The 14,188-nt window shown below is 35.7% G+C and overlaps 1 protein-coding gene across 3 annotated transcripts in view; it reads right to left on the reverse strand.

The window, feature by feature from the left end:
- The window catches only part of CBLB (Cbl proto-oncogene B), a 244,236-nt gene that overhangs the window by 24,751 nt on the left and 205,297 nt on the right, over positions 1-14,188 (reverse strand). The window contains exons 14-17 of one of the 3 annotated variants that reach the window (XM_043997229.1): positions 10,063-10,185; positions 5,010-5,107; positions 4,763-4,894; positions 613-753 (exon numbers count right to left, since the gene is read on the reverse strand). In XM_043997229.1, coding sequence (XP_043853164.1) covers positions 613-753; positions 4,763-4,894; positions 5,010-5,107; positions 10,063-10,185 — 494 coding nt within the window. Of the gene's footprint in view, positions 1-612; positions 754-4,762; positions 4,895-5,009; positions 5,108-10,062; positions 10,210-14,188 lie in introns of all 3 variants that reach the window. The other 2 variants (XM_043997228.1, XM_043997230.1) reach the window with 2 other exon arrangements.

The raw sequence follows: 14,188 nt of genomic DNA on the forward strand, positions 1-14,188 counted from the left end.
CATGGTTAAGCAAACAATCATGGCAGTTCCTACTGCAAAATATAGATTTTATTAACACTAACAAGGCATATTGTTCTAGCCTATATAGCGATGATTATAACAAAAGTTAATTCTATCTAGGAAATAAAATTTTTCTCAGTAATTCTAAATGAATATTGTTAATTAACATATTTGTCTTTCAGGGGTCCTCAACTTGAAAACCAACATTAAGTTAATTCTTTTGACAAAGCCATTTAAAAATAGTTGAGTATGAGAAAACAACATAATGGAAAATTTAGTACAAGTTGGAAAAACAGCTAGTTACTCCAAAGCCTAAAACTATTTTAGAATAAAGACATTTAGAAATTCAAAAGAACTGGTTTTGCCACAAATTAGTAAAGTAACCTCAAACATTTTACTTAATCTAATCTATTAAGTGAGGAGATCAGACTAGATCTCAAAAGAGCTCTAAAAATCTATGATTCTATTTCTTGTCTCTTTCCATTATTTTTCAGTTTCTTTTGTTTCAAAAAGCAAACTCTTAAATTTTTCTGATAGTTAGCTAGAGGCAAGCAAATTGTTAATGTTTGTTTCTCCCTCAGTTAAAGACTTGGATTTGACTTTTACTCTTACCTGAAGGAGGAAGAAAGAGGTCATGTCCTGAGGATGGCCGGCTCCCAGAGCCAGGAGGTTTTGTATGTTCAATGAGACTATGTCTGGCAGGAGGTGGGGGTGGTGGAAGGGAAGGAGGGAGGACATCAAAAGCATCTTCACCTGTATTCAGAGAAAAGTCAGTACCATAAGCCCAACTTTATTAAGAAAAACATGGTATCAAGCAAAAGTTACAATTGATTTTCTCTTGCTGCTTACAGTTTCTCATTTCCAAGATATATCTAGCAGTTCACTGATTCTGATAATGGAATCTTTAAATCTGATTGCTTGTCCAGGAACTGTGTGGGCATGTATGTGTGCAAAACTCACACACACAAAGTGACTGACCTTTAATTCCAATATGTTCTTTTCATTTCTCTGGTGAATTTTTGCAGTTTATGTAATTTTTCAGCTTGTGCAATTTATAGAATATAGATACAAATTTTAAAATATGAAAAAACAAAATAGAACAAACTTATTACAACTAAATTCCCTCTACCACAAAAATCTGGGTGACAAAAATGCCTCTCTCCCCGATTTACTGCTGCCACTGCTGTTCCATCCCCTAGAGTAGCTATTTAATATAGCAAAAGAATGTCAACCATCCCTTTGAGTTAACTTAATGGGATTCCATCTTTATAGGCTGATTGCTTTATTTTACTCAAATTACAGCCAAAATACTCCAGGAGATATATCCTAAAATCAGGATACATGCTACTGACATGGTCAGTTTCTTAACCAAAGAGCAATTCCGTTTTGGAGCCATTTTCTTTTATGTGGCTCCAGGAATCATAATAACATACTGGCATACTGCAAAAACTGCAAATTTATCTAATCAGTGACTTTGTTTTAAGAAAAAAACCCAACACATTTTTAAAGAAATAATGTTCCCATGTGTCTTCATCTAGGCAAACTAGTAAAAAAATATTTTATATAGCTACATCTATATGTACAGATGTAACTATACATAAAACATATAAATGCATACATATACTTTATTACACTTTTGTAAAAAGCATGTACAAATGAGCCTTTATAAGTGATTTTATTTTTATATAAATATACAAAATCATATACAGAGATGTAGATATAACTTTCTATTATAGCTAAATTTATAAATGTAGATGTTCTACACCAAACCCTGCTCCAATACTTAATCTTGGCATGGAGATGACCCAGTGAGCAAAAAGTAGGAAAGACTTTCCAGTACTGATCTATCATCATCAGGATACAGAATGTGGGTCATCTGGGGACCAGCTCAGGGATGTTTGAAATGGTTCATCTCCTTAGAGGTGGACAATTGCTAATGATTTTTGTTTAATCAAAATAACTTATCAACACTGTCTTGTAATGAACAGAAGGTGACAACATACATTGATGGAAGGACTCATACCAGTGAAATATTGAATCCCTTAGTCGAGGTAATACATATAAGAATTTATAATGGAAGTTTGATAAAACATTATCCACTTGATAACATTGCACAGGACCATATTGTGGCACCAGATTAGTGTAACATTCTCTTTGTACATGTATGACTGGGCTTCAGCAGTTTTGAATTATACCAAATTTCAGGCCGTGAAGACTTGTGTTACTGTGGGGCCCCAGTGAATGGGAATACTGTTTTCTCCATTGCAAAATTGGAGGTTCATTTCCATCAATCATAAATACTGTTCAATATGAAAATCTAGCTACATATCTATATCCATGGATACAGATATATGTCCATCTAGATATACATTTCTGATACAAAGGAAAGGCTTCCAAAGGTTCGCAGATCTGCTTCTTTCTGAAGGAGTAAATGAGTACAGAAGAACAACAAAAAAGACTCAAATAGGGAACTGATGATTTTGTTATTTTCTTTCTTTTTTTGTGTGTGTGTGTGGCAATGAGAGTTAAGTGACTTGCCCAGGGTCACACAGCTAGTGTCTGAGGCTGGATTTGAACTCAGGTCCTCCTGAATCCAGGGCCAGTGCTTTATTCACTGTGTCACCTAGCTACCCCCTAGTTACTTTCTCTTTTGCTGTAGCTGTATCTCACAGGAGCACAGACCTAGAGTTCAAAGGGGCCACAGAGGTTGAATCCAACCACTTCACTTTATAGTTAAGGAAACTGACATCCAGAGAGGTTAAGTGACTCTCCCATTGTCATACACCTAGTAAGTGTCTGAGGCAGAATTCAAACAGGTGTTCCTGACTCGACATCCTGTGCTCTATTCACTATTTCTTATTGAGTAACATCTTGGTCAACTTGTTCAGGATTGCTTCTGCTTGAAATACCCCCGCTAATGACTACTGATTCTCAGACCTAGTCCTGCTCTAATGAACATAACTTTATTTTTTAAATGTCTCTCTTACTTCTGTACTTGTCACTGCCTTTAAGCTCATTTGCCAGGGAAGTAGCAGCAACAAAGGCAAAGATTAAAAATTTCCCTAACTGAAAGTTTAAAATTATATGTGTGTATATGAAAAATTATGCTTATGTATTAACATGGTTCCTTGACAAATTCTATAACACTGATGTTGAAACAAGGAACACCCTCATGTTAAGAGACAGTTGAAGGGGCAGCTAGATGGCGCAGGGGTTAAAGCGCTGGCCCTGGATTCAGGAGTACCTGAGTTCAAATCCGGCCTCAGACAGTTAACACCTACTAGCTGTGTGACCCTGGGCAAGTCACTTAACCCCCATTGCCCCGCAAAAAACAAAACAAAACAAAACAAAACAAAAAAAAGAGACAGTTGTATCTTCTATTTACAGAGAGCTTTCCAAAGAGCTCAAAATGATCTCCTAGGTATGAAGTCATCTGTCCTGTCAACAACTCTGTGAGTTAGGCTCTAGGAAGAATCATTATTCCTTTTTTACAGACTCAGACACCAAAGGAATAACTGATTTGCCCACTGTCACAGGGTATTTATTAAGCACCTGCTGTGTGCTAGCTCTAGGAGGGGAAGGACCTACTCCGTGCCAGGTCCTGTGCTAATTAGGTGCTTTACAAATATTATCTCATTTGATTGCCCCACCAACCCTGGGAGGTAGGTGCTATGATCATCATCTCGATTTTACAGTTGAGGAAACTGAGGCAGACAGAGGTTAAATGACTTGCCCAGGGTTTCAGAGCTAGTAGGTGTCTGACACCAGATTTGAATTCAGATATTCCTAACTCCAAGCCTAGCTTTATATCTACCATGATACTTAGCTGCCTAGAGTGCTAGTTTCACTACTCTTTTGGATGCATGTGCAACTCAGTTTCTAATCTGCAACAAGAGATCTGAAGTTTATGTATTTTACATAATTTAACCAATCATTAAAGTTGTAGGGAAAGAAATCACAGAGTCAATCTAGTATAATGGATAGAAAATTGGGTCCTGTAGCCAGGGAGGGCTGAATTCAAGTCCCACATGAGACATACTGCTTATGTGACCTGCATCAACTCACCTTAATCTCTCTGAGCTCTAGGTGACTAAGATTTTAAATTGCCAAGAAAGTGTCAACTTTCATTGGTAGAATGAATTTCATTCCTGGGACCCCCTGGATCAATGAAATCACAGGTCTATCCCATATTCCTATTCCTAGGGATGTAAGGCATCTGACCTTTTAAGAATTCTACACAATTAAGGAAACTATTTATTATGGTATCCATTAAGGCCAATAAAGAGCTCACTAAAGTAAATATCAGCTGCATATTAACATCTGATTAGTTTTAATATATCATAGTTATTTACATTATACCATTACAGAAATAAGTGTAACAAAAACCCTATGTATCATGTTTTACATATGCATTTTGCACAAACTGCAAAGAAACATAAAATATCATGTTAATTATATTATATTTTAAAGATATATTTCTCATGTTACATGAGAAATATGAAATTTCTCATGACCCCAAGAGAAATTAGTATTTATTTTTTCCCCCTGCCTAATGGCTGTCTGTCTAAACATTCAATGTGATTGTTCATCGGTAGCTGTGGCTATGAGAGCCTGAAAGTCACCATCACCTATAAATCCTATCAACCTTCCAAGGAAATGAGAGTGATTAGTACCATTCTAGCTTTTGGTATGTCTAACTCGAAATGCTGAAAAGATGCTATGTGTTTAAAAATGCATTTTGTTTTATAAAAAAGTCTTCAACCTAATGGTGGGATGAGAAGATCATAATCAGAAGGCGTCCTGTTGAGTGAAGAATCAAGCTTTGGATTGTCCCGGGATGGAGGTCTGGCTGGTGGTAATGGCGCTGGAACAATAGCTGAATCAAAAACATCTCCTAGAGGATAACACAGAATCTTAGTGTGTTTTTAGTACAATAAATTGAAACAATTTTGCCTTTCAATTCTATCATTAAGATGATAAATATAAATAGGGAATTTTCATGTACCCACCCTTTATATATAGACCTAATTCAGGGGGATTTGATTTCTTCAGCTCTGATGAGGTACCATGTATTCCATTCATTATACACTGACCATTCTCACATGACCTGTAGGCAGAGGGAAAAAAAAGACATGGCTTATTTGACTATAACCACATCTAATTTTAAATTTATTTAAGGTGAGGGGGATGAAGGAAGGACAACCCCAGTGAAACATTCTATAACAAAATTTGAGAGGAAAGATTAACTATTTCCCTATGAAAAGAAAAGGGAAATAAACCTGAAGATACTTTACATGTCCTAAAAGGCAAAGGTAAAAAAAGTTGTGAAAAAAAAGGGGTATTTTACAAGTTAGTGTGTACTCCTTCACTGAAAGGATTGCAATGGCTATGGAAAAGAACTTATGCAATAATAATTATCAATAAACCACATAATTCTCTAGAAATCTGCTATATTTCTTTTTTTTTTCTTTCTTTCTTTTTTTTTTTTTTTTGCAGGGCAATGGGGGTTAAGTGACTTGCCCAGGGTCACACAGCCAGTAAGTGTCTAAGGCTGGATTTGAACTCAGGAACTCCTGAATCCAGGGTGGGTGTTTTATCCACTGCGCCACCTAGCCGCCCCCCCCCCTATATTTCTTAAGTACTAAAAAAGAGCAGACAGATAAAATTGTATCCTAACCAAAAATTTTAACAGGTTAATAATAATAAATTTTTGATTGACAGTTAAAAAAAAGGAGCCTGGTACCTGGTAGGAGGTTAAGAAATGTTTATTGATTATCACATACATTTTGGGTTTTTTCCTACAATGTAAACCTTTTTTTTTTCCAAAATGAAAAGAAACTAGTTTCCATTATAAATTCAGATTCTCAAATATTAGTCACAGACCTAGCCAATGAGATGAGACAAAGATGTAGAAAGGAATAAATATATCACACAAATGATTCAAGTCAATAAGCATTTACTAAAGTGCTTACTACATGCTAGGTTGTGCTAGGTGCTGGGAATAAAAAAAATCCAACATGAAAACAATCCAGCCCTTTTCCTCAAAGTGCTTATATTCTTCTCCTAGGAAGAAACAATATTTACATTGATAAGTAAATTCAAAGTAAAGGGGGAAGGATGAGTATTAACGACTGTGAGCTCATTGGTAAGATTTGTTGGGATCTAAGGGTTTCTAAGAGGCAGAGACAAAGAAGAAGATAGCAGGTACTGAGGATAGCCTATTTAAAGGTATGGAGGTGGGAGATTGACTGTTGTACGTGGAGAATGTCAAGTATGTCAGTTTGGCTATATGTAGGGCACATGAGGTGGAGTAATGGGTATAAATCTGGAAAGATCAGTTGGAGCCACGGCTTCAAAAATCAAAGAGAATTTCTATTTTATGCTACAGGCAACGGGAAGCTCCTAAGCTTCTTCAGCATGTGTATGGAAGATGGATTGTTGAGGGGAGAGGACATAGGGAGACCACTTAAGAGGCTTTCCCAGCATTCTGGGAGAGAGCATTTTGTGTGAGGAAAAAGAAGGGGATAAACAGGAGAGATGTTGCAGAGGTAAATTGACAAGATTTGGCCAATGACTGTCTACAGCAGTAGAAAAAAGTAACAGTGTATGGGCCGTGCTTGAGAAACTGAGGTCTGAGGAATTTATAGCTTGTCCAAGGGTACAAAGGCAAGAGATAGGAGAGTCAAAATTTTAATGCAGATTTCCAAGATCCAATGCACATGCTCTTTTCCATTAAACATGACTACTCAGGAGTCATTCAAAAAAGAAAACTCTAAACTTTTAAGATTTATAAGCAGATCTTAAAGACTCCATTAATGGTTACACTTCTGCTCAATCAGTTAATACCAACAGGGACAAATATCATAATACAAATGGTAAAAACAGGCTAAGGAACTGAAAGTATCTCAGGAAATTGGGGAAGGATGAATAAATGAAATGTAATATTTTGTCTCCAGGTTGTTTTATTTTTTTTTCTTTCCACGAGGTACTTGTTACAGTTATGTGTAAAGGTTCGATCACGTTATAACAAATATGATTAGCAGTGGTGGACCCCAATGAAAATATCTCTAAATTTATTAGCACTAACTTATTTCATTATAGCATTTTATTTTATTGATTTTATTTTTGTGGGGCAATAAGGGTTAAGTGACTTGCCCAGGGTCACAGCTAGTAAGTGTCAAGTGTCTGAGGCTGGATTTGAACTCAGGTCCTCCTGAATCCAGGGCCGGTGCTTTATCCACTGAGCCACCTAGCTGCCCCCTAAAGGAAAGCAGCACTAACTTGTTCCAAATAGTATTTGATAAAATATGAGAATTCCATAAATGTCTCTTAAATTTTCTGCAAACAGGCTTCTAAGAGGATCTGGATCTTGAGTATCATAGCCTATTACAATGTGGTTTTAGTAAATGTGAGGCACTGATAACTTATTTTAAGGGGGCTCTAAATAATTTCTAGAAAGTAGTGCCAAAGTACTATTCAACACTATATGCTAACTGTTATGAATCTTACATACTGATATCAAAGTCCACTGCCCTTCTGGTAAAATTGAAGAACAATGAATTCTATAGAAGATGTCACAAATTCTCTTTAAGGAAAACTGAGCTGATTCTTAGAACAAACATGAACCAAAAAATATTTTCAGAAAAGGTGGAAATTTCAATAATTAGAACAAAACAAGTTATCTGCCAGAAATGTATTCAGTTGACTCTGGCAGTTTATTTCCTTTAGAAGGTAAGAAAATGGTTTGTTTTAAATTACTCAATCTCTGATTTTAACAGGTACTGAATTTTCATGAGTAATGATGGACTTTTTGTGAAGTACAATTGCATTCTTCACTTAATATTTCCCTTTCTCTACATACTGACAAATTATTCTTCTTTTGATATTTACTACCTGTGTGACCTTGGACAAATCACTTAGCTTCCCTAGTTCTCAGGTTTTTTTTGTTTGTTTTGTTTTTGTTTTTATCTGTTAAAAAGGGGAGAGGGGAGTGGAGAAGGTGGGGCTGGAGTAGATGACTTCTTTGATCCCTTCCAGCACACAGGATCCTAAATAGCAAGAATTCTGTCATGAGGGTAAGTTTATTTTATGTATATAGAAAAGACTTCCTTTCCCAAATCTGAAAGTGTGAAGTGATCAGTGGATATTTACAACGACTAAACTCTGGCAGAATTACATTATTATTTGGTCAGCTGATAAATGTTCATTAAGCATCTACAATGTACCAGGTGCTGAGCTAAGTGCTGGGAATACAAAAAGAGGCAAAAGACACAGTCCCTGACAGCTAGGGGCTCACGATATTTTGTTGGAATGCCCAATAGTACAAAAAGGATAATAGTGGCCACAATTTAATCTTTAGGATCTGTAAAACCTACTAATAAAGAGTTCAAGAAAACTTACTCTCATTTAAAGTATAAAAATATACCATTATTTTCAGCTGTGGAACAACTGAGACTCCTAGGATCACAGATTTAGAGCTGGTCCAAACCCTTCATCTAATAGATGAGGAGGACATAGGTCAGGAGAGTTGAAGTGATTTGCCCAAGGTCCTCTTTGTCTAGCCACAACAAATTACCAAAAGAAAAAAAAAGGGAGGGAGGGAGGAGAGTGCTCAAATGTAATACAAATTTTTAAGAGCGAGAGGAATATAAATTAATAATAATCTCTTGCTCATTTTGAGGCTCACTTTTTTTAATTACAGAAATTCTTCTTCTTCACAAAGCCACTAAGTGCTTTGTCAGTAAAGGTCCTAAACAAAACGAATTAGCATCACACAATGCTTCAGGCCACCAGGCTGTTGATATTCTGTGTTCAGAAGTTGCATTTCACTTAATTATTTAAAACTACCTCCCAAGTCACCAAGACAAAGGCTTGCTCATTTTGAATCCCTTTTTTTTTTCTTCTCTTATTCTAAAAAAAAATGGCAATAAAACTTTGTACAATTTGAAAACGAGGAGGGCAGCTAGGTGGCACACTGGATAGAGCACCAGCCCTGGAGTCAGAAGGACCTGAATTCAAACCCGACTTCAGACACTTGACACTTACTAGTTGTGTGACCCTGGGGAAGTCACTTAACCCCAATTGCCTCACCAAAAAAAAAAGTGTAAGGGAGGTAAATCAAGTGTCCACAAGAAAAACAAAAACAAAAAATAATAAAAAAAACCTACCCCACCTGATCTTTTATGCACATAGGCAGATAAAACTAGATGGAACTGAAGACAACAATTAGGCTAAGCCTTATTAATGAATTCACTTTTTGAATTCAGTTTCTTCTTCCAACCTGAAGATATTAAAGTCTCAGGGAATCCTTATCTAAACTCTTCATATTCTCAATGACTTTTGAACTCTAAAAGTAGCTGCTACTCCAAAAGCTAAGGATAACATAATTTCAGTGGGAATAAAGAAAAAAAAATTTGAATCATAATGTCAGTATCTGATCTCAGTAAGCCTGATGAAATTTTAGCTAATGCAAACTGTAGGGATGTAGGGATAGTGATCCAGTATTGTGAACAGCAAAGGGAGACACTTTTGAGATGATTTAGTTTCATTTATTCAAAATCTGAATAGAGGCAGCTATGTTCATAAGTGAAAAGACATGAATATAAAAATTCTCCAATATATAATAAGGATAATGTTAAGGCGAATTTGCATAATGACTTTCTTTATACCATTTCAAAGTTTCTATAGATACTCATTCTTCTTGCGGAGGAAGGTATGCAGAACAAATCCCAAGCACTGAAATAGTTTACTGAAATTGCACGTATCCTACATGAGCAGAATCATATTAAAGTAGGAGCTATTTTTTTCGTGGAACAAAATGTTCCATTATACCCACCAGTTAACTAATTTAGTGTAATGGCTTCCTGATTAATGAGAAGTTCGCATCTTTTAAGTTCACTCTGGAATAAGGGTAGAAAATAGGAAGCATAAGGGAGGATACAAATTAGCCCAAGAATTCAACTGTTTCTAATTAAATGTAAATGATTAAACCACATAGAATCAGGAACAAAAGAAGTAATGTCTATGAAGATTTAAGTTAATAAATGTTGCCTATATTCTTACCGTACAGGAGGCTTTATGCTATGACAGTGAGGTGGTTGTGAGCTCAGGGATACAGGATGGGATGAAGGAATCTTGTAGTCATCATCCTCTTCCTCTAGGTTTTCTTTTATTTTTTCCGACAGACTATTTGTTAAAGGAATAGGACACCTATTAAAAACAAAAATTCTCGTCTAGAATTTGCTTGACTTTTCAGCATCGTCAAATTTGATGTGATATATGCAAATCACATAAAATACTCTGTCAGTCATTCATCTTTCAATTACAGGATAACATCAGAGGAGCTGCTTCTTAAAATTAATGTAAATGAATCAGATTTTTCATTCTTTTGGCCAAGATTCAATAGATGAGGGGAAAAGCATCTTTATGTTTATAATTTTAAATGGAAGAATAAGGAGAACTAGGTGCTGTCAAATCAAACAAAAAAAAAATCTTGCTGTTATAAGGAAAGGTGCATAAATTTTCCCAGGCAACTTCAACAAAATATTCAGTGACAAGGTGATCTTTTAACTTGAAATGAGTAAATAAAATAACAAAAAAAATAAGCCAATTTTCAACTTGATTTTTTAAAAAGTCTTTATAAAAGAGCCAATGTCTCAGGATAATTGGTACTTTCCATGGTTAGGGAATGGCCAGTTTAGTTTAAGGACATTTTCTTTTCTTTTCTATATATCTGTAATTATGAAGTAATCTCTTTTTGAGTTAAGCATGAAACATGAACTGAAACCATTTAGAGCAGCAGAGAAAGGGAGAACTTTACTTGAGGTTCTCATTTCCATTATCTGACAAAGTATAACAGATCATTGTTTAACTCTTCAATTTATTTGGCTAAGAGAAATGAATAGAAATTAATAAAATAACTGAAACATAACCAGAACATAAGATGATAAAGTAAAAAATGGAAAAATTAGCTTAAAATGAATGATTTATGTGTCTACTTTTATATTCTAGAAAGTCTGCAATTTTCAACCACCTTCTGTAGAGGGAGCAAGAGGTCTTCTCTAAATATAGCAGTTTATAGACTGAAATAACTTCCCCTCCCCTTTGATTTCATGTTAATAAGTAATGAAAAGATAAAAAAATATTGAGCTATAGAATGGAGACAGATCATTCACCTAAGAGTATTTTGAGTTATAAGGGACCTCAGAGGTTATCTAATCCAACACCCTTCAACTTACAGATATATTTTTTAAGAAGGGAGTTAAATTTTGGAGGACTAGATCCACATACTTTAATCCATAAAGTTCAGACAGCTAAAGGAAATAGTTCTGATAAGTGCTGTAAAGGCATAGTCTTAGTACCCCTTGAAGATGTTTAGTACCAGTTTTTAAAACAACTAGCTGTGAACTCTCCGTTCCTTATCTAACACTGATAATCAATTTAAAAAATGCCGACACTGATACATGAAGGCAAATCCAAGTTTGCTACCAAAAATATAGTTGAAGGATTGAATGAATTCAAAGTTAAATCTGTAATGACATCTTGAAGAGGAGAAGGAAGGAATGAGAGGAAGTTGTATACAAACGCCCTTTCTTAAAGCAATGTTTCTATATAGGTACTTTTACCTAGCTGACCCCAAACCATAACAATGGGGTCCAGTAACTTAGCTTGTGTGAACCTGCTTACTTTGAGGCTGGGAAGTACTCTGCCCCTTATAACCTCAGTGGAGAATATAGTCTTATCCTAATTCATCTTCTATTCATATTGAATTACTATAAAAATACTTCAAGTTTATATAAAGCAAATTACTTTTCAACCAAATACACACTGCACTACCATGTCAAAACTCAGAAAAGACTAAGGTAGAAAAAGTATATAAAGGGTTTACTTTCAAAGATGGCAATTGTTTCCTTAAGAACAGGACGACATTTATGACATTATATATTGTTACTGGCCTAGATCCCCCTTTTATGTTCTTTACTCCCTCAGACTCCAGAAGATTGTGTTTTCTGGTTCTCCTTTTACCTCTTTCCCTCTTCATTCCCCCTCTACCCCACCCCCTTTTTCTAGGTTCTGTTCTTGGCTTGCTAGACATTTTTCTCTTTACAATCCCTATTTTAGCAATCTCATTTATTCCCACAACTTAACCCACCCTTCCCATCTATGGAGATGATCACTAAATCAATTCATATATCCAATCATTATCTTTTTCCTGAGTTTCAGATCAGTCCTACAGCTCTTTTAAGGATATTTCTACCTGGATATCTTTCTCAACATTTTCTCTCTCTCTCTCTCTCTCTCTCTCTCTCTCTCTCTCTCTCTCTCTCTCTCTCTCCCCCTCCCTCCCTCCCTCCCTTCCTTCCTTCCTTCCTTTTTTCTTTCTTTCCTTTTCTTTTTCTTGTGGGGCAATGAGAGTTAGGTGATTTCCCAGGGTCAAGTGTTTAAGGCCGCATTTGAACTCAGGTCCTCCTGAATCCAGGGCCGGTGCTCTATCCACTGCGCCACCTAGCTGCCCCCCAGGTTCCCTCTTATTCTTACAATCCAGTCCAACTATTTCTATTTTTGTGATGTCTCCTTTATTTCCCTCCTGCTCTAAACACACTGCTACAACCCTTGTTCAGTATTTCAATACCTCAAATCTACTGCAATTGGTCTCCCTAGCTTCCAATGACTCTTTCCTTAATGCTAAGTCACCCGAGACATGGGTTAAAACTGCTTACTGAATTTCTAACCATCATTTACAAGCCAAGTCGAATACTGCTTACAATCATGGAACCTTGCCTGATTTGATAGTAACTCAGATTTCATAAAGCCAGGTACTTGCAGCTCTCTCTCCCTAAACAGTTATCATATATCACTTTCCCCACCCCCACCCCCACATACACACAAATGTCAGATCTCTCTAATAGTCCAGAAGCTCTATGTAGGAACAGGCTCTATTTTATCTAAATTCTGAACTTTTCGCAGACCTCTCTAAGACTGCTACATTAATCTTTTTTTGGGCCTAGCTCTGGTCATGATATGCATACCCTTTTCCAAATATCCTTCAATGGTTTCCCATTCCTTAACAAATTAAAGTCCACCTTCTTTGGGATTGGTATTCAACCATTATTTGATTTGATTCCAATGTGCCTTTGCAGTCTATTATTTCCTTATGCCAACTTCATACATTTTATCCTCCTGCCAATTCAGACTAGCTCCATTTCCCTCAACGTGCTCTATGATTTCTTGTTCATGTACTACCTTCTGCTGAGCCTTCTTCAATTCCATCTACCCATATCACACCAATCCCTTCAAGGCCCAGCTAAAAATGCCATCTCTTCCAACAATATCCTTGATACCTCCAACTAGGAATAATCAATTAAAAATATATCATTTTGTAGTTTTCTTATTATACATTTTCTCTCTCACACACATGGTCTAAGGACTATGAGAGCAGGTAGTATTTCTTCTTATTTATAGAAGAACTGAGTTCATATCCAGCCTTTAATTTTTTATACCTTGTAGCTATACGGCCATGAACAACTCACTTAAGCTTCCTAAGCCCCAACCTTCTTGTCTGTAAAACTGAGATATTAATATTTGCAGTGCTGTTATTAGGAAAACACTGCATAAGCCTTAAATCACCATAGTAATATGAATTGTTACTACCCCCCATAGTATCTAACATACTGTTCTGGACATAGATAAACCTATTTGATAAATGTTTGGTAAATGAATGAAAGAATGAAAAGCAAAGTTCACCTTTCACTTTATAGGGCTATAAGATTCTAAAATACATCATTTCAAAGTAATTCCAAAGAACTAAATTTATAAATTAAAGATGATAGTTCTTCAACTGTCTTTTATACAATATGACAGACACCCACATTACAGTGTTATTGTGAGCATCAAATGAGATAATATATGTAATAGAGAACTTAGCTCATTGCCTGGCACTTAGATGTGCTATGTAAATGTTTATTCCCTTACTCTCTCTTATAGTTTCTCTTCTGTGTACCTTTCTGATATTGTGGTGTTTAGAGCTCAGTCCCATGATTACTAACTAGTACCACATTTAAAAAAAATATGATAGAGAGAAAAAAGTTGAAACTCTCAATGATAGATATTTAATAAGGATTATGCTAACCAAATTTGTTTTTTCTTATAGTAATATATTTCAAGTGTGAACTTCTCTAAGGGACAAAAT

This window comes from Dromiciops gliroides, chromosome 3, assembly GCF_019393635.1.
Source record: "Dromiciops gliroides isolate mDroGli1 chromosome 3, mDroGli1.pri, whole genome shotgun sequence".
Lineage (NCBI taxonomy): Eukaryota > Metazoa > Chordata > Mammalia > Microbiotheria > Microbiotheriidae > Dromiciops > Dromiciops gliroides.